This window comes from Passer domesticus, chromosome 14 (genome assembly GCF_036417665.1).
Source record: "Passer domesticus isolate bPasDom1 chromosome 14, bPasDom1.hap1, whole genome shotgun sequence".
NCBI classification, from domain to species: domain Eukaryota; kingdom Metazoa; phylum Chordata; class Aves; order Passeriformes; family Passeridae; genus Passer; species Passer domesticus.
In genome coordinates this window covers 19158468-19177272 of record NC_087487.1, presented here as the reverse complement: position 1 = coordinate 19177272, position 18805 = coordinate 19158468, and the positions used below count along the sequence as shown (strand labels likewise).

At 43.8% G+C, this 18805-nt stretch overlaps 1 protein-coding gene across 15 annotated transcripts in view; it reads right to left on the bottom strand.

Moving 5' to 3' along the window:
* The window catches only part of MAP2K5 (mitogen-activated protein kinase kinase 5), a 123120-nt gene that overhangs the window by 97776 nt on the left and 6539 nt on the right, over positions 1-18805 (bottom strand). For all 15 annotated transcript variants that reach the window (XR_010347732.1, XR_010347731.1, XM_064389339.1 and 12 more), the window contains exons 2-7: positions 17200-17248; positions 14587-14654; positions 11205-11274; positions 6577-6617; positions 5830-5894; positions 1952-2000 (exon numbers count right to left, since the gene is read on the bottom strand). Coding sequence is in view for 13 of the 15 variants with exons in the window: in XM_064389339.1 (XP_064245409.1) it covers positions 1952-2000; positions 5830-5894; positions 6577-6617; positions 11205-11274; positions 14587-14654; positions 17200-17248 (342 nt within the window). In the remaining 2 variants the exon portion in view is untranslated. The remainder of the gene's footprint in view (positions 1-1951; positions 2001-5829; positions 5895-6576; positions 6618-11204; positions 11275-14586; positions 14655-17199; positions 17249-18805) is intronic.

Below are 18805 nucleotides of genomic sequence, written 5' to 3'. Positions count from 1 at the left end.
TTTTGGAGGGGAAAAATCTCATTTTTGGAGGGGAATATTCTCTTTTTCCCCCCAAAATGTGCCAGGTGAGGCTGAAGGGCAGCCCCAAACCCCTGGAATGCCAGGGGGCCTGGGGAGTCCCTGAGTGCAGCACTGGAAGGAGCTGAGCTAATGAAGATCTCAGCCTGGGGAGTGAAGGGCAGTTAGGAAAATCAATGAGAGCCTTTCATTTGCAGTGACACAGATGTCTCAGGCAATGGAGCCTCAGAGGCAGCCCTGGACAGGTCCTCCCTGGGACAAGTGTGTGTGTATATGGAAATGTATCTATTTGGTTTATAAATATACAATACATGCAAAAGAAATATATTTGAATATTTGTTTTAGCTTTATCAATTTTATTTATAAATATATTAATATATATTATATATTAAAATATATTTTGACTATAAAAACAGATGTATATATAATATAAAATACTTATTATTTTAATATATTTTATATTTGGTTTTATAAATATAAAATAAATATATTTTCTATATTTATTTTATGTCTATATTTTATCCATTAATATATATTTCTATAAATATAAAATAAATGTATTTTCTATATTTCTATATTTATCTATTCATATATAAATATATTTCTATAAATATAAAATAAATGTATTTTCTATATTTATGTCTATATTTTATCCATTAATATATAAATATATTTCTATAAATATAAAATAAATGTATTTTCTATATTTATTTTAGTTCTATATTTTATCTATTCATATATAAATATATGGATATATTAAATATATTTATTTATATTAATCTATTATAAACATACATAATGTATTTAAATATATTTATTTTATTTTTCTATTTTAATATAAAATATTTTTATATATTAAGATATATTTATGTGGCTGCTTGAGAATTCTGGATTCCCCATCCCTGGAGTGCCGAAGGCCAGAGCCTGGAGCTCCCTGGGCCAGGGGAAGAGGATTTTCACTTTGGGCTCTGAGATCCCTGCCAGCCCAAAACCACAATCCTGAAGTGATTCCAGAGAGGTTCCTTGCAAGAACCTGCCAAATAGTTCAGCATCTCCTGCCCTAAACCTCACAAGGGTCATTTGTTGCATATAAATAAAACCTTATAAAAGAAATTTATTTTACAGCAAACTGTAAAGCCAGGCCTTGTTGCTATTTTAACCAAACCAACACCAGGCTGCTGAGCTCCCATGAGAAATGAACTCTAAGGATGAAAATCAGTTTATGTAGCAGCCTATTCTTGTGAAAAAAACAGGTTATACCTGCAAAAACACAAATTCTATCCCATAAGAATCCATGAAGAAAATATGTAAACTACCCAGAAACAGAGAAATTTAATAAACACACACTGGCCAGTGGAATGAACTTCAGCAGGCTGTTAACCAACTACACTCATGCACTGCACCTTCTGGTATTGCTGTAAATATAAACTGTGCAGCCTTTATTGCACTCTTTTAACCAAAGCACACCTATAATCTTGGTTTTATCACTGAATTTTGAAGCTTTCTCCACTTTCAGGTCAAGCTTTCTCTCTCTCAGGTCAAATGCAGCGTTCTCTTGGGGGTCAGGGTTTGTCAGTGCACAAAGTCCAAAATTCTCAATAACCAGGGTTCTAACAATACACTAAGTAAAGAATTCAACAAAAATTCAACTATTCTACATGATAAAAACAAGTATTTAATCTCATTTCCTTCTCTGATGTGAGGCTGACAAGTGAGCAGTGAACTCAGTTACCCAAAACCAACTGAGGGCCCCCATCCATTTGCAGCTAAAGCTGATTTTGAGAAGTGGGGAGCAAATTTCTGTGCCAATCAAAGCCAATCAGGAGCCTGGACGTTCCCACGGCCCCCAATTTTGGGTTAAAAAACCAAATTACAGCTGAATGAGCTGGGAGGAGCAGCCAGGCACGAGATGTGCCCCAGCCCAAGCACCCACCTGGCCATTGGCAAGGATCTTCTTCAGCTCTGCAGAGGACTTCTTCAAGCTGGAGAAGGAAAAAAAAAACCAAATTAGAAACAATTATTTTTAACATTTCACTGTGTCAGACAAAGAGAGGAACAAGGGGAGTTTGTGGTTCCATGTGCTGAGATTAAACCTGAGGGGGAAGGTGGGGTGAGACCAGCCAGCACTGCCAAGCTGCAGGCAGCAGGCATGAACAAGCAATGAAGAGTTAAAATAAACAAATAAAATTTTAAAATCAATGTATTTTCCACCTTACAGCTGGTTTAGACACCTGACTGCACAACCTGGAGGGACACAAGCTACTGCTCACCAGCTCTAGGAGGGAAATTTAAAATAAAGCTGCTCTCATGGTCAGGGGGTTTAAAAAACCACAGGAAAATGTGGCTCACGCCCCGTTTTCCTGTACTGGTCTGGTTTCTGAGCTCCCCAAAGCATGATTCCAGGAATTCCTGCAGATCTCAGCTCCAGGCTGTGCTGCCAGGGATGTCACCTCCTCCAGGGACCCCAGCCTGGGGCAGAATTCCTGATTTGGGACCTCGGGCCGTGCCCAAATCCCCGAGGGGAGGCTTGGAAATCCCAGCTTTCCATGGGCACCCATTCCAGGGCACTCTGCTGGGCCCCCTGGCTTTTCCAGGAGAATCCACCCAAACCAACACAACACAACTCATTTTAATTCCTTTCCTTTGCTTTTCCAGGAGAATCCACCCCAAACCAAGACAACACAACTCACTTGAATTCCCTTGGCTTTTCCAGGAGAATCCACCCCAAACCAACACAACACAACTCACTTTAAATTTTTCCCTTGGCTTTTCCAGGAGAATCCACCCCAAACCAATACAACCCCCACTTTAATTTCCTCCACAAGAACTTCACCAAGCCCCCCCCCTCAGCCTGGTGAGTTAAAAAGTGAAACCTTCAATGCCCTCAAACTCCTTGAAAAACTCACAAAATCCTGTTTTTTCCCCTCCTTTCCTGACTAACTCTGCTCCTTCAACACAACAAACTGCCAGGGCAGCAACGTCTGCAAAACTTCATCTCAAAGGGACATTCTGCTCTTATTACTGAAGTTAAAAAAAAAAAAGTACAAAATAATATATTCTTGAAAGGGCTGTGCACGTGTCTTGATCACAGATCATTATTAACAGGAACAGTGAAAACACAGATTTCATATTTGGTGGCTTTGTTCTTTAATAGGCCTCTTGTTCCCACGACTGCTTTAAAGAAAAATTAAGTTTTCCAAGGAAACATAAGTTGATCTTGTCATCTTTCATGACTAACAATTTGTGAACATGAAACAAAGAGAGACTTTCAATTACTTCAAAAACAAAACTCCTAGTGCAGAAGGTTTTGGAAAAGGAATGGCAATTAACCACCAGATAAGGTGACAAGAATCTTCTAGAAGCTTCATTTTCAATGCACTTGAAGAAGAAGCTCAAAGTACAGGAGGTACTGAAAGGAAGCACGAGCAGTGACAGAAAAATCAGCTTTATTTAGCTCAGCCTGGGGGGACTGCAGAGCACAGAGATAGGCAGATTTATTTCCTCTTCATTTCAGAGTTTTGGGACAGCGCAAACTTTGCCAGGATGGGGTTTTTTAAAACCTTCACACTGACAGAGCCACCAGAGGCAGCAGCAAACTGGGATTACTGGTTTTTGGATGGGGATTCCAGTGGGGAAAAACCCCAGCCCTGCTGCTTGGGTGAGGCTGGAATCTCCCCCAGTGAAATGGGATTTGTGGGACTGTCCCAGCCTCAGGACAGGCCCCAAAAATTCACCCTCCAAACGTGCCCAGAACACCACAAATGTGCCCCTCTGCTCACATTGAAAAGGTAATTCACCTTTTTCATCTTCACAACACCCCTTTTCTCTTCCTTTTTCTCAGGGAGAAAAGGGAGCAGGATGCTGATGCATGGATAAATGGAATATTGTCAGCTTATTAGAATAATAGAATAATTTAGGTTGAAAGGAGCCTCCAGAGAATTCTATTCCCATGGCTCAATGTGCTCTTGTAGGAAGAAGATGGAGCCAGACCCTCCTTATTTCTCTTTAAGGATGCAGGAAGATTTTTTGGTAGTTTTTACCATCAGCATCATGACTTCCTGTAACAATTCATGTAATAAAAAGGAGTTTATCCTCCAGCATTTGAAAAACAAATCTCTAGAGAAAAAAGAGAATGAGTTTTGTTGCCTTTTAAGACCATAATATGGGTTTTCAAATTAGGGCTGGAAAGTAAAAAGCAAGATAAGGGGGATGGACTCCAAAACTTGCTGGAACTGTAATTTACAAGCACCTAAGCTGAAAAGATTTTTAAACAATGCTACCCCACCCTAACAAACCTACCTAAGTTTATTATTTAGGCTATTTATTGGTACAAACCTATGAAAGGCAATTAAACTTTCAAATCAAGGAGTCCTGGAATGAACCAGCAACAAAGAGCTGAGCACAGACCCTGGCACTGCAGCAGCCACAGGAATCAGCTCCAAATTGCACCTCAGGGCTTTTTAAACTCAGAGCCACCTGAAACACCCAGCAAATCCTCATTTCTCCAGCAGAAAACCCTTATTTTTTCCTGGAATTCCCAGCAAACCCTTATTTCTTCCTGAAAGACCCAACAAACCATCATTTCTTCTTAAAACACCCACCAAAATCCTTGTTTCTCCAGCAGCAAACACTAATTTCTCTCTGAAACATCCATCAAAACCTAATTTCTCCCTGGAATCTCCAGCAAACCCTAATTTTCCCACCCCCAAACCCTAACTTCCTCTTGAAACACCCATCAAACCCTACCTGCTTCCTGGAATTCCCATCAATCCCTGATTTCTCCAGCAGCAAACCCTAATTTCTCCCTAAAACACCCACCAAACCCCATTTTTCCAGCAGCAAACCCTAATTTCCTCCTGAAACACCCATCAAACCCCAATTTCTCCACAGCAAACCCTTATTTCCTTTTGAAGCACACACCAAACACCAATTTCTCTCGCTGGAATCCCCACCAACCCTCACTTCTCCATCACCAAACCCTGATTCCTTCCTGAAAACACCCATCAAACCCTAATTTCCTCCTGAAACACCCATCAAACCCCAGTTTCTCCCTGAAATCCCCACCAATCCTCATTTCTGTATCACCAAACCCTGATTTCTCCCTGAAACACCCACCAAACCCCAATTTCTCCACCACCAAACCCCAATTTCTCCACCACCAAACCCCAATTTCTCCCTGAAACACCCACCAAACCCCAATTTCTCCACCACCAAACCCCCATTTCCCCACCACCAAACCCCCATTTCTCCACCACCAAACCCCCATTTCTCCCCTGAAACACCCATCAAACCCCAATTTCCTCCTGAAACACCCACCAAACTCTAATTTCTCCATCACCAAACCCTGATTTCTCCCTGAAACACCCACCAAACCCCCATTTCCCCACCACCAAACCCCCCATTTCCCCACCACCAAACCCCCCATTTCCCCACCACCAAACCCCCCATTTCCCCACCACCAAACCCCCATTTCCTCACCACCACACCCAATTTCCCCACCACCAAACCCCCATTTCCCCACCACCACACCCCCATTTCCCCACCACCACACCCCCATTTCCCCACCACCACACCCCCATTTCCCCACCACCACACCCCATTTCCCCCAGCATCCCCACCAACCCTCACTCCCCAGCACAAACCCACGGGATGAATCCCCCCCATCCCCAGCCCAACGCCACCCACGGGAATTCCACCTTCCCACCACCAAACCCACCCAGCCCCAGCTCTCCCGGGACCAGCCCCAGCTCGGGCTCCATTTTGGGTTCCAAACCACGCGATGAGGAGGAGGAAGGCAGCAGAAGGCCTTACCTGTTGCTGGGGAGGGCCTCGGAGGCGGCCGAGGCGCCGCTGCCGGCCCCCGCCCGCGTGTTCACCTGCGGGGACAGAGGGGAGCCTGAGCAGAGCCCTGCTCCAGGACACCCTGCTCATTAACCTCTCGTTTGCCACGGATTCCTCGTCTGGCTAGCAAGGTTAATTAGCTGGTTGCTAGGCATGCTGCTGGTGGAGGGCTGGATGTAGGTTAGCAGGATGCACGATTCCGCGCGCAGGGGTTGAGGAATGCGCTGGGAAATTCAGGATTTATGCTCATTTTGGACACTCAAAAATCACTTCATGCGTTTATGGGCTTCTCCATGTGATTGTAGGAGCAATAAGGAGTCAAAAATGTGAAATAATTCCATTGTGGTGCCTCCCACAATTGGATAAAGGCTGAAATCACAGGAATGAGGTGGGGGTTTAAAAGCTTTGAAGTAGTGGCAGACAGCAGTTGATAAATGAACTACTAAAATTTAAGAACATGATTAGCAGAGGTTAAAAACAAAAAGGCAAACCCATTCTTAATAAAACCACACATACAAATATAGATATCACAGCCAACATTTTGCAGATGAATCCTTCTCCCACCCTCGCCAAAGGAAAAAAAAAAATCAGAATTAAAAAAAAAAAAATCTGCTTGTCAGAGCTCAAGAAAGTGCAGTTTTATTTGACATTTCAATAAGTGGAACACAGCATTACAAATCCATCTAACTTTGCTGAAACAATTATTGAAATTCGTACCTTGAGGCCATGTATGTTCCGTTTCCCAGGAGGTTTGCAGGCTGAAACAGTAATTGACTAAATTGTAGAACACATCAGGGCCATTTACAAATTTGCTCAAAATGAATCTTTTCAAAAGAAATGAGGGTGACACCAAAATTAGCAGAGAGAAATGATTGAAAAGTGCCTGGCGAGACCCAGAGTGGGAATTACAGCCCAGGATTTTTAACTTGCAGGAGTGAGCATTTATAAATGCTAAGAGCTTCCTGACACCGTGTAATGGAAATTCTAATTTCTGCTCAGAACACAGCACAATCCAGAGAAGCCTCGGCTCAGAGCAGGGGATTTTTTGGTAATTCAGATTGCAGCCTTGTGGTGCTGTGTTTTCACAAGCTGGGTTGGTTTTTTAACCTGGAATTTCACAGGGATATTTGCAACCCAATATTGGGATTTTTAGGGAATTGGCTGCGTCAGGAATTGGGCATTTTGGCAGAGGCACTTTGGGGGAAATGGGGAAGAAATGTGGGGGAAATGGGCAAGAAATGTGGGGGAAAATGGGCAAGAAATGCGGGGGAAAATGGGCAAGAAATGTGGGGGAAAAACATGGAAGAAAAAGGAAAACCAAACCTGGGGGGAAACCCCAAAACTGGGGGGAGGAAACCCCAAACCTGGGGGGGGGAGAAAACCCCAAACCCAGGGGGGAACCATGGCAGGGGTAACAGCAGAGCCTCCAAAAGGTAAATAAATTATTTATTCAGTAAAAACTGAATAAATAAAAGGTAAATATGGGGGTAACAAATATGGGGGAAAAACAAACAAGGGGGGAATAAAACAGGGGGGAGAAAACCATGGCAGGGGTAACAGCAGTGAGCCTCTCTAGTAAATACCAAATAATGGTAAATACTAAATAAACAAAAGGTAAATATCAAATAAATAAAAGGTAAACATGAAGGAAACCTGGGGAAAACCCAAACCTGGGGGAAACACCAAATCTGGGGAAAAACCATGGCAGGGGCAAACAGCAGAACCTCCAAAAGGTAAATATTGAATAAATCAAAGGTAAATATGGGGGAAACCATGGGGGAAAACAAACTGGGGGAACACTGGGGAGGAAAACCCAAACCTGGGGAGGAAAACCCAAACCTGGGGCAACAGCTGAGCCTCCAAAAAGTAAATATTGAATAAATCAAAGGTAAATATGGGGGAAAACCATGGGGAAAACCCTTGGGGGAAACACAAATGGGGAAACCATGGCAGGGGAACAGCAGTGAGTCTCTCAGGTAAATACTGAGTAAATAAAAGGTGAATAGTGAATAAATAAAAGGTAAATAGTGAATAAATAACAGGTAAACAGTGAATAAATGCCACTGAAAATGTGACTTTTTGGGGCAGAGCTACAATCGTGGCCCTGCAGGGCTGTGCTAAAGGGGCTGTCACTGCTGAGTGAGGGCACAAATCGGATTTTTTCCTCCCTCCTGTTTCTGACAGCAGGAAGCAGAACTATTTATGAGGCAGGAGGACACAGGTGATGGTTATTAAATACAGGGCCACGTGCCTTTAACAACATCCCAAAATCACCACGTGCATCCAAAGAGGGAAAATGTTACATATTAAATAAATATAACCCAAAATGATAAATTAGAAATACATATAAGCCCATCCTGCTTTGCCAATAGATGAAAAATTGACATTTTGAACAGGATATTCAATCAATAATGATTTTTATGGGGTGCATTTGGATGCTGTGTTCACCTTGCATTCCACAAATAGGATGTAAATAACATGGGTAAAAGATAGAGATAAATAGATATAAATATCTATAAATACATATAAATATATATGTAGATATATATAAAAATATACACAGATATATAAAAATACACTTAGATTAGCATATATATATTAAAAATAGATATATAAAAATACATAGATATCTATTAAAATAAGTAGATATCCATAAAATATATTAATTTATACACATGTATATACGTACATATATGTCTATTTATATGTGTGTATAAAATATATTAATATATACATAAACCTATAAATATATAGAGATATATAAAAATATATACAGATATATATGTGTGCACAAATTTTTTTATATGTACACCACATATAGATGTTTATTTTTAATATAAAATCCCCCTCTGGCTCTTACTACTTAACCAGCAATAATAAACCTATTAAAAAATAGAGAAGATATCAATTTTTTTCCTGTTAAAAGATATTTTTGTTATGAAATAGATAAAGCATAGCCCAGGTAACAGAGGTTGGCACATGGAAATTTACTCCTGACAGGATTTTCATGGAATACAGGAGTTTTTGGGAGCAGGAACTGAGGCTTCCTCAGAAGTTAAGAGAGACAGAAAAGGAAAAGAACTGAAAGGATTTGCAAGGAAATCTCTTTAAAGGGAAGAAGTGGAAATCAGAGGCAGAAAAGCTGCAGGTGCTGCTGGGGCTTTCAAGGGGGGACGTGGAGAGCAGGGCCAGAAGGGCACAGGAGAAAAGGGCTGCCAAAATTTGGGGTGTTCATTAGAGAGGCAGGACAAGGAGACAGGAAAGGGAAAAAAATTAAAAAGAGAGCAAGAAAACAGGAAAAAAAAGGGTAAAAAAGAGCAGGAAAGCAGATTTTGTTGGGTATTCCAGAGGAGCTGCAGAGCTCAGGGGTGGGTTTGGGGGTTTGAAGGCTCTAACCTAGGATAAAAAGGGGTTTTAAGGAGTGGTTTGGGAAGGTGAAGCCCAAGCTGAGCTCTGGAGCGATGGAGGGAGTGGGAAGGAGGAAAAGGCAGCAGAGAGGCAGGGCTGGGGCAGGGTGAGGACCTGCAGGTGGCTGGGACTGAAGCTGGGCCAGGACTGAGACAATTCCCAGCTCTGCCCAGCCAGAGATCACCCAGCAGACAGCAGCAGGAATGGGAATTCCCAGGGCTGGCTCTTCAGGAATGAGCCAAAGGGAGAGGGTTAAATCTCAGAAAAATTAAAAATTAAAGCCAGGGTGGGTCAGGTGTGAGCAGCTCCTGGCAGCACTCCCTGGGGCTGGCTGTTTACAGGGAAATGTAAAGATTGAAAGGAAAATTCCAAGATTTTCCAGCCTAATCACATCATCCAGTTTCTCTGCACCACAAGAGGAGGATCCAGGGAATCCTCAGAGCTTTTCCAGGGCCTGAAGGGGCTCCAGGAGAGCTGGGGAGGGACTGGGGAAAGGGATGGAGGGACAGGACACAGGGAATGGTTTAAATGGGATAGGGCAGGGATGGATGGGAGATTGGGAAGGAACTCCTGGCTGGGAGGTGGGAAGAGGCTGGGCTGGAATTCCCAGAGCAGCTGGGGCTGCCCCTGGATCCCTGGAATGTCCAAGGAGCAGCCTGGGACACTGGGAGGTGTCCCTGCCATGGGATGGGATGGATTACAAGGGATGGGATTTCAGGTCCTTCCCACCCAAACCACTCCAGGACTCCATGATCCATGCCTGGCAAGAGGCAGGAGACCCCTCCCTCCCTCTCCCCTGCCCTGAGGAGGTCCCAGCTCCCACACCTTGGAGCCCCCTCCCAACCAGACCCTGCAGGCCTCAGCCAGACAAACCCAAGTTTCCACAAACCCAAATTTCCCACAAACCCCAATTTTCCATAAAACCCAATCTCCCACAAACCCCAATTTTCCATAAACCCCAATCTCCCACAAACCCCTCCAACTCCTGTCCCCCTTCCAGAGGAGGCCAGGGAGCCCCCAGGAATCCCAGCCAGCCTCCTTTGGAGACCTCGTTAGCACTGTTTGAGGAGGCTCCTGGTTAATTGCCCAATTCAAACTTCAGAGAGTTGTAAGTAATGGAAGTGTGCAATGTTTAATTGGGAGCCTCATAGTATGATTATTTGTGTAATATCAGCTAAGTGAGGGGAGTTTAATTTTTAATTATTTCAATTAATTTATTGCTGGGAGATGGAGAATTTAAACCTTCTCAGTCCCATCAATTAAGAGGCAGAGATTCAGAGCCTGGCTGCTGAGATCTGAATGAATTATGTAATGCAGGAGGCTTTTTTCCAACCGTTCTTGGAGCTCAGAGAGAGCATTCCCAAAAAAGCTCCCCAGCTGCCTACGGATTTTTGTCAGCTTGGAGATGACCTATTTTTTAACTGCCTCAGCCCACAGAATTGATTACACCTCTCCCTGTTCAGGAGAATTACTGAGGTGCTTGTGAATATTTGGGCAGCACTAAGGGCCCAAATCTCAGACAAAAACGTGTCCTGGCTGGAGCTGCTGTGACAGACACGTCCCTCAGGGTGACAGGGACATTCCCCAGCCTGGCAGGCTGATTAATGACATTCAAACAGCCTGAAAAACCCAATATTCATAAGTATCCAAGTCTTCAGTTATTCATCTGCTTTGCCTGCAAAGAGCCATCACCAATGAGTTCTTTAAATGTACTTAAATATGTACTCTGCAAAGCTCGTTAGTCTAATTTACTCCAGGAAATTAGCTGCTTTCTATGCAATGAATGCACTTTTCTCCATGCTCCCCACAAGAATGAACTCCTCTCTCCAGATGAAGAGGCACACAGGATGCTCTGTGCATTCCAACCTCCCCAAAACGTGCCAGGGAGCTGCTCCAGCCCCAGTGACCTGGTGATGACTGGGAGCTGCTCACATTACCTCGGGGGTAGATCTGGAGGGGCTCTATCAGTTGTCCATTCACTTGCTGCTCCATCACAGTGGAGTAATACTGCAAAAAAAACCCAAAAAAGAGACGAGTCAGTAAGCCAGGAGTGGTAAAAGCACTTATGGATGCTTTAATTCTGTGTATTTTCATTTTCTGTGTAATTGCCACGGTGCAGATCAGCCTTCAGACGGTTCCTTTCCATCTGCAGTGCTCCCACAAAAAGGGGTTTAAAAAAAGGAGCTGTGGGGCCACGGGGATCTGCTCCTGCCTCAGATTCCCAATCCTGGGAATGCTCCAGCAGCTGAGGAAATGAGATCTTTACAGCATGAAATATTGACAGCAAATGCAGCAGCTGGAGGAGCCAGGAAAGCCAAACACAGCCACACAGACTTGGTGCAAACAAACCCCGAATATCCACCAAACTACCCCAAAACAGAGCAGCTGGAAAACCCCAAGGGAATGCCAAAGGGATCTGGAATTCTGGCAGTGGTGAAGATCAGCACAGAGGGATCCCAAAGCTGGGACCCCAAAAAGTCCCTGCAGACATCCCGAGACACTGAACTCCCCAGGAGCTGCTGGAGGGATCCAGGGATGTTTGTGGGTTAAAGAAACCTCAGGAATGGCAAAAAGGGCTGGAAAAGGAGCTGAGAGCATCAAAATCCAGCAGGATGCTTGGGTTGGGAGAGCTGGGAATGTTCCCCTGGAGAAGGGAAGGATCCAGGGAATCCTCAGAGCCCCTGAAAGGCTCCAGGAGAGCTGGGGAGGGACTGGAGACAGGGATGGAGGGACAGGACACAGGGAATGGCTTCAGAGTGGGAAAGGGGAGGTTTAGATGGATTTTGGGAAGGAATTCCCAGAGCAGCTGTGTGTCCAGGGCCAGGCTGGAGCAGCCTGGGATGGTGGAAGTTCTCCCTGCCCCTGGGATGAGCTCCCAACTTCTGAATTCCCACTTCCCCAAGAGAATTCCACGCCCTGCAGACATCTCCACACACAACAGAAACACTTCTGATCCCTCCCTGGAATAACCAGCTAAAACAAACACACCTGAGAGCGCTTCCTGCCCCCCCAAAAACATAATGGAGGGAGGAAAATCCCTCTCCATTACTCACCAGTGATGACAAGTAAATGAAATATCAATCATGTAAGCTGTCAACCTTTTGGGACAGCAATAACTGTTAACAAGTAGTCTGGAAAAATTGTCTGAAAATGACTTGTCCTCCACACGCCAGCACTGGAGGTTTCCATGGAAAATTGAGATGCCAGTGGCTATTTGGAACATTGTTCAGGTATTCTTTTTAATGGGAAATTTGCCACTTATTGATCCAGAGCGTGTAGCCCTTGCTTTGAGAGAGCTGCAAGCAACTTTCCAATCAGTGGCTGTCAAAAAAATTACTGCCTTTTTATACAGATACAAGACAACAGCTCCAGAGCAGCTGTCCTTAATTAACTGCACTGCCCAGCACTGGAAAAACCCCACTTACACCCCCAAAATCAGCCTAATTCAAAGCATTTTTGCATAATCTGAGAGAATTCCAGACCTGATTTAAGCTCTTGTCAAATTCATAAAGCAGAGAACCTAAAGGGAAGGTTCAAAATTATTCAAAATATCAAAATGACCCCAAATATCTTCCCAATTATAATATGTTCAAAGTCTAATCTCAGGGAATTCTTTTTTTCTCCTTAAACTGAAAAAAATCCACTTTATTTACATTTCAGAGAACACCTGCACCACATCAACATTCCCTGAAATCCTCTCCCAGCTGGCCAATCCTCCAAATATTTGTTGCAGGCCTCAAAATGAGTATTTCTCTTCCCCAAGATCATGAAATCAATTCATTTCCTAGGCTCAGAACATTTGTTTCCTGGTAAACACATCCCAAAACGAAGCCCATAGGATGTGAGGAACCACAGTGCAACACTCAAATAAAAAACTAGTTTCAAACTGAGGAGAAAAAATTTTTCAGAGAAGAAGAGCTGCTGAAGCAGAAAGAAGTCATTTCCAGGCATCCCATAATTTTGCAGGGAAAGCAGAGAGTTGGGCAATCAGAACTCTAATGTACTGAAACTTGAACAGTGAGCTTGGAAGCATAGCAAAAAAATGACCTTCCCAAGGCACGATGAATCTGGAGGCTGCGCCAGGAAAACCCAAAGTTTTCCACTTTAAAGGCAGAAAAATGGATGAGGTTTTCCCAGGAAAAGAGAACCATGAGGAATTCTGGGGGGAGGGATCTCCAGGGAGCTGCTGGACACAAAAAGGGAGGGAAAAGGGGCTGAGAGCAGCAAAATCCCAAAAGGAACAGCAAAATCCCAAAAGGGCACCGGGAGCATGGGATGAGGCAGGCTGGGAGAGCTGGGAATGCTCCCCTGGAGAAGGGAGGGATCCAGGGAATCCTCAGAGCCCCTGAAGGAGAGCTGGGGAGGGAGGGACAGCACCCAGGGAATGGCTTCAGAGTGGTGAAGGGGAAATTTGGGAAGGAATTCCCAGAGCAGCTGTGGCTGCCCCTGGATCCCCAGAATGGATCCTGGAGCAACCTGGGACACTGGGAGCTGTCCCTGGGTGGGATTTTGGGTTCCTCCCCACCCAAACCAGTCTGGGATCCTCTGAATTCCCCCAAAATCACCCCTCTTGGCTCTGCCAGGTCATTTATAGGAATTTTGATCCTTCTGGCTCAGAGGGAAAATCCCCATTTTTCACCCTCTTGCTTACTCACTTCCTTTGAAAAGAGAAGTTCAAGGATTTTTTTTTTTCCCCACTTTATTCAAATGATTGTGCTGCCATCAGTGACTGCACCCTTCCCCTTGTGCAGGAGATGGATGTCTGTGGGATGTATTTATTTCTGTTTATGGGGATGCAGACAGATTCACACACCCCTACCTACACAAAGGCACACACAGCCACATCCATCTCCCCTGGAAAAACACCAAATACATCTTTAAATCCTCTCTGAATATTGAGCCTGCAGCTACAATGAAACTCCTCTGTTAGGAGGGGTGAAGCAGTCTCCAGATGAAAGTAGATTTTGAAAAATTTTTAGAGCCCAGGGGTTCATTTTTAATGAGCCGTTACTTTAAGTACTGCATAAAAAATACAAGAAATTGATAGTCCATTTAGCCTGCACTATACCTAATGCAAAAGTCATTAAGATGCATTATTCTTAATGTTTATGATATGATCAGTAAGTGAACAAGTCTTTTTTCTTTTTTGAAGTCGAGCCTGTCCACGGATCTGGTGTGAAACCACCTCCACTCCCTGCAGAACACCAAAAACTGGGATTGAACACGGGGCCACGGCCCAGCCCAACACTGTGGGACAAGAAAACCACCAAGGAAAATGACAAACACGGGGGGAATGAGGGTTTGTGGCAGTGTACTCACGTAGGACAGCATGGCCTTCATCTCCTCGTCGCTCCTGACCGTGATCCGATCCCCGTCCTCATCCTCATCTGCCAGGGGAAGGCACCAGGTGAGCAGGGAAAGGACAGCACAACCCTGACAGGCAAGGCTTTACCTGGCTTACAGCAGCAAAGAAAATGAAAAATCTAAACCAGAAAGGCCAGCTGCACGAGGACTCTGAAATAATAACTGTAATTGTACATAAGCTGCAAATATGCATTAACAAGAATTGTGGTTTTGTCTTAAAGGGGCACAAAGTGCTCAGAACTTCACTCTCAGCAGGTTCTTTTAGTGCCAGAACCTCTCCTGAAGCTCAGCACCTTCCCCAGGCTGGAATTCCCAAGAATCTGGGGAAAAAAATCCTCCAAGAATCAAGGGGGAAAAAAAACCAAACCAAGAATCTGGGGAAAAAAAAAATCCAAGCCAAGGAATTCAAACCGTGTGAGAAAAGGATTTTGTTCACTCTGCCTGTGGAAAGGTAATAATGAAAAAAAACCCAACCCAAAACACCCCAAAAATTAGTTAAAAAAACCCCAAAACCAAAAAAACAAAAGCAATGCAGAAGAGTAAAACATAAACCCCTCAAAATTGGAGTTTCAAACAGGAAGAGAGCTACTGGAGCACCACACATCCACAAGAGGGATCACAGGGAAGGCAGAAGAGGGATTAATTTATGGATAAAAGGTCTGGGGAGAGGGAACAGACTGAGCTGGGACCACTAAAAAAAAAAAAAAAGGGAAAAAAGGAATATTGTAGCAAAATATTTAGAAAAATTCTATATTACGCCTTTGAAATAATTGAGGAATTAACTCAGTTCCAGCTGCACAATTCCTGATGGTGGCAAAACCAGAAAGAGTTAAAAATATGTGGATGAAGAGGCAGAGAAAAATAAAAATTAATCTAATCAAGCCAAGAGTAAAACCAGAAGAAAACCAGTCCTGGACCTGAGCAGAGCTCCTTTGCCATCCCAAAAATGGATCCAGAAACATTTCCAGGCTTCCCTCCTTGCCCAGAGCAGTTAAATCTGATTTTCCAGCACATTAGGGAAGCAAGAGTAGAACCAAAAACAAAAAATCCCCCCATCCTGGCTGGATTTTGTAGCAGCCCTTGAAGAGGAGGAAGAAAGGCTCAGGAGAAGCAGAGAGCAGCAGATGGGAAATGAACCCTGAGCAGCAAAATCCCCAAAGCTGCCGGGTCGGGGATGCAGGGCTGGGAGGGAGGATGCTGAGGGCCAGGGGATGCAGGGGGCTGGAGAGCAGGGAAATCTGGGGCTGGGAACACCAAAGTAACGAGCACAAAAAGCTGGGCTGGAGACCACGACCCCCACCTGAGGCAGAGAACAGAACTTCAAGCAGGAAAATCCAGGGGGAAAATAAAAAAAAACCCTTTAAAGGCATCAATATCCATAACATATTTGAGCTGGCAGTTAAGTGGCAGGGAATGGGCTCAGCAGCTGGAAATGACAGACTAGAGCCACGCAGGGAAGGCACAGAGCAGATGTTGGGAGGCAGAACCAACAGCAGAGTTTTGCAGGAGCCTCCTGCACATGGCACAGCTCCTGTGGGTGCTGCCCTGATGGAGCATGAAGTTCAAACACAGCTCACGAGGGACCTGGGAGGGATGGCACGCAGAGAGAAACCAAAATAACACAGGATCAAGTGAAAAAGGACATAAATGGCAAGGCTCTGCACGCTCAGGGCTGCTGGTAAAAGCAGGGCAGGAAAAACGCCGAGGTTCAGAAATAAAATTTGGTTTTGGGAGAGGAAAACACAACGTGTGGAAAGAAAAAGAGCATTAAACAGGACTTGAAGGACCATAAATCAGTGTTTCCTCTGATTATCCACAGACAGAATGAGCCCCAAAGCTCTAAAAAGGGGAGAAATAAAAATAAAATCATAAAAATGAGAGGCCCCATCTCAAGTGTGCTCTGTCCCCCCTCACTCAGATCTTGCCATCCCCTTCCTCCAAAGGAAAACAGAGGAAAACGCATAATAAAAATCATAATTTCCTTTCATCTCAAAGGAAAACAGAGGGAAAAATACAATAAAAATTAAAAGAGAGCAGCAGGAGCCTCCTCATCCATTTGGAAGAAAACTCCAGTTTTTCAGTATTTTATCCCCTGGGGCACTCCCCTTTGCAGCTGATTGCCCTCCAGACAGGACAATCCCCCAGGAACCCCTTCAAAAATAAAAATAATCAGGGTTTAAAGAACAAATATTAGCCTAAATACTTGCTGGGAGGATTGGAGGATTACAATTTTAAGCTGAGACCTACAGGTAGTTTATACTTTTCATTTAATTTGAGCAATAAAATGGCACTGAGGAGTAAGAGCATGGTAAGGTCAGGCTGGTAATTAAAGCTACTTTGTGGAAATATTCCAGATGTGATTAAATAATAAAATATTGCTTGCTTTAGTGCCATTATTAAAGTTGCATTAATGCATAAATATTTAACCCTGACGTATAATGAATGCCACTTATTTTAAAATAATAAATATAATCAGAATATAATAAGAATAAGATAAAAATGATTTCTTTATTTCAGTTACAGCCCAGCAGCCTGACACAGGAATTGGCTGACAGAAGTCACACTCACACTCAAATGCTGTGGTCGTTGCATCTGGCAGAACTTGACCAATGACATCCTGAAAATGGAAGGAGAAATTCATTAAATATCAAATGGGAGAAGCCTGATTGGCTTTAGATCACTGAAACCCCTCCCCACTGCCCCAGATGAGGAAGTTTTTAGGGCACAACACAAATCTGCTCCTGTTATATTTTTCTCCTCCCCTCCAGGGAAACTCTTTTCCTCCCAAATAATTCCCTCCTAATTGCAAACAGCTCAGTGTTCTCTGCTCCTGCAGGTGAAAAAAAATCCATTTTTTCCTTGGTTATAAAGAAATGGGCACCTAACTGATCAAAACCAGGCACAAAAAGAGCTTCATGAATTTTTTTTGCTTTAAAAAAACCCATTTTCTCCTGTTTGGAGGGTTCTGTCTGCCTCACCTGGGATGTGAACTTCTCCAAAACTCAGGAGATGCATTCAAATCCCAGGGGGAACTCACTGGAACCCCCAAAGAGGCAGAGACAGAACCTGAGGCAGCTCCACAGCACCAGACACAAAAACATCTCCAGTCCCACCCCCTGCTCCAACCCAGATGTTTTTGACAGGTACCAAAGAAGAACTTTTATCATTTTTTAGCCAAATCACCCCAACACCTCCAGCTCCACATCCCTGCTCCAACCCAGATTTTTCTGCTGATACCAGAGAAGCTCCTGTATCACTTTTCCAGCTTTTATCATTTTTTCCACCCAAAACACCAACACTTCCATTTCCAATCCATCCTCCAACCCAGCCTTTCTTGCTGGTACCAAAGAAGAACTTTTAACATTTTTCAGCCAAAATTCCTAATCCCCACTCCAACTCAGATTTGTTTTTGCTGGTACCAGAGAAAAGCTTTGATAATTTTCCCAGCTTTCACCATTTTTCCAGCCAAAACACCCCAACACCTCCAGCTCCACATCCCTGCTCCAACCCAGATTTTTTTTGCTGATACCAGAGAAGCTCCTTTATCATTTTTCCAGCTTTTATCATGCTTTTCAGCCAAAACACCAATATTTCTGTTTCCAATCCATCCTCCAACCCAGCCTTTCTTGCTGGTACCAGAGAAGAGCCTTTACCATTTTTCAGCCAAAACTTCCAATCCCTGCTCCAACCCAAGTTTGTTTTTTTTTTTTTTTGCTGGTACCAGAGCAGAGCTTTTACAATTTTCCCAGCTTTCACCGTTTTTCCAGCCAAAACACCCCAACATTTCCAGCTCCACACCCCTGCTCCAACCCAGATTTTTCTGCTGATACCAGAGAAGCTCCTTTAGCATTTCCCCAGCTTTTATCATTTTTTCCACCCAAAACATACCACTACTTCCATCCTCCAACCCAGCCTTTCTTGCTGGTACCAGAGAAGAGCCTTTACCATTTTTCACCAAAATTTCCAATCCCTGCTCCAACCCAAGTTTGTTTTTTGTTTTTTTTTTGCTGGTACCAGAGTAGAGCTTTTACAATTTTCCCAGCTTTCACCGTTTTTCCAGCCAAAACACCCAAACATTTCCAGCTCCACATCCCCTGGTCCAACCCAGACTTTTTCCACTGGTACCAGAGAAGCTCCTTTAGCATTTTTCCAGCCAAACCACACCAACATTTCT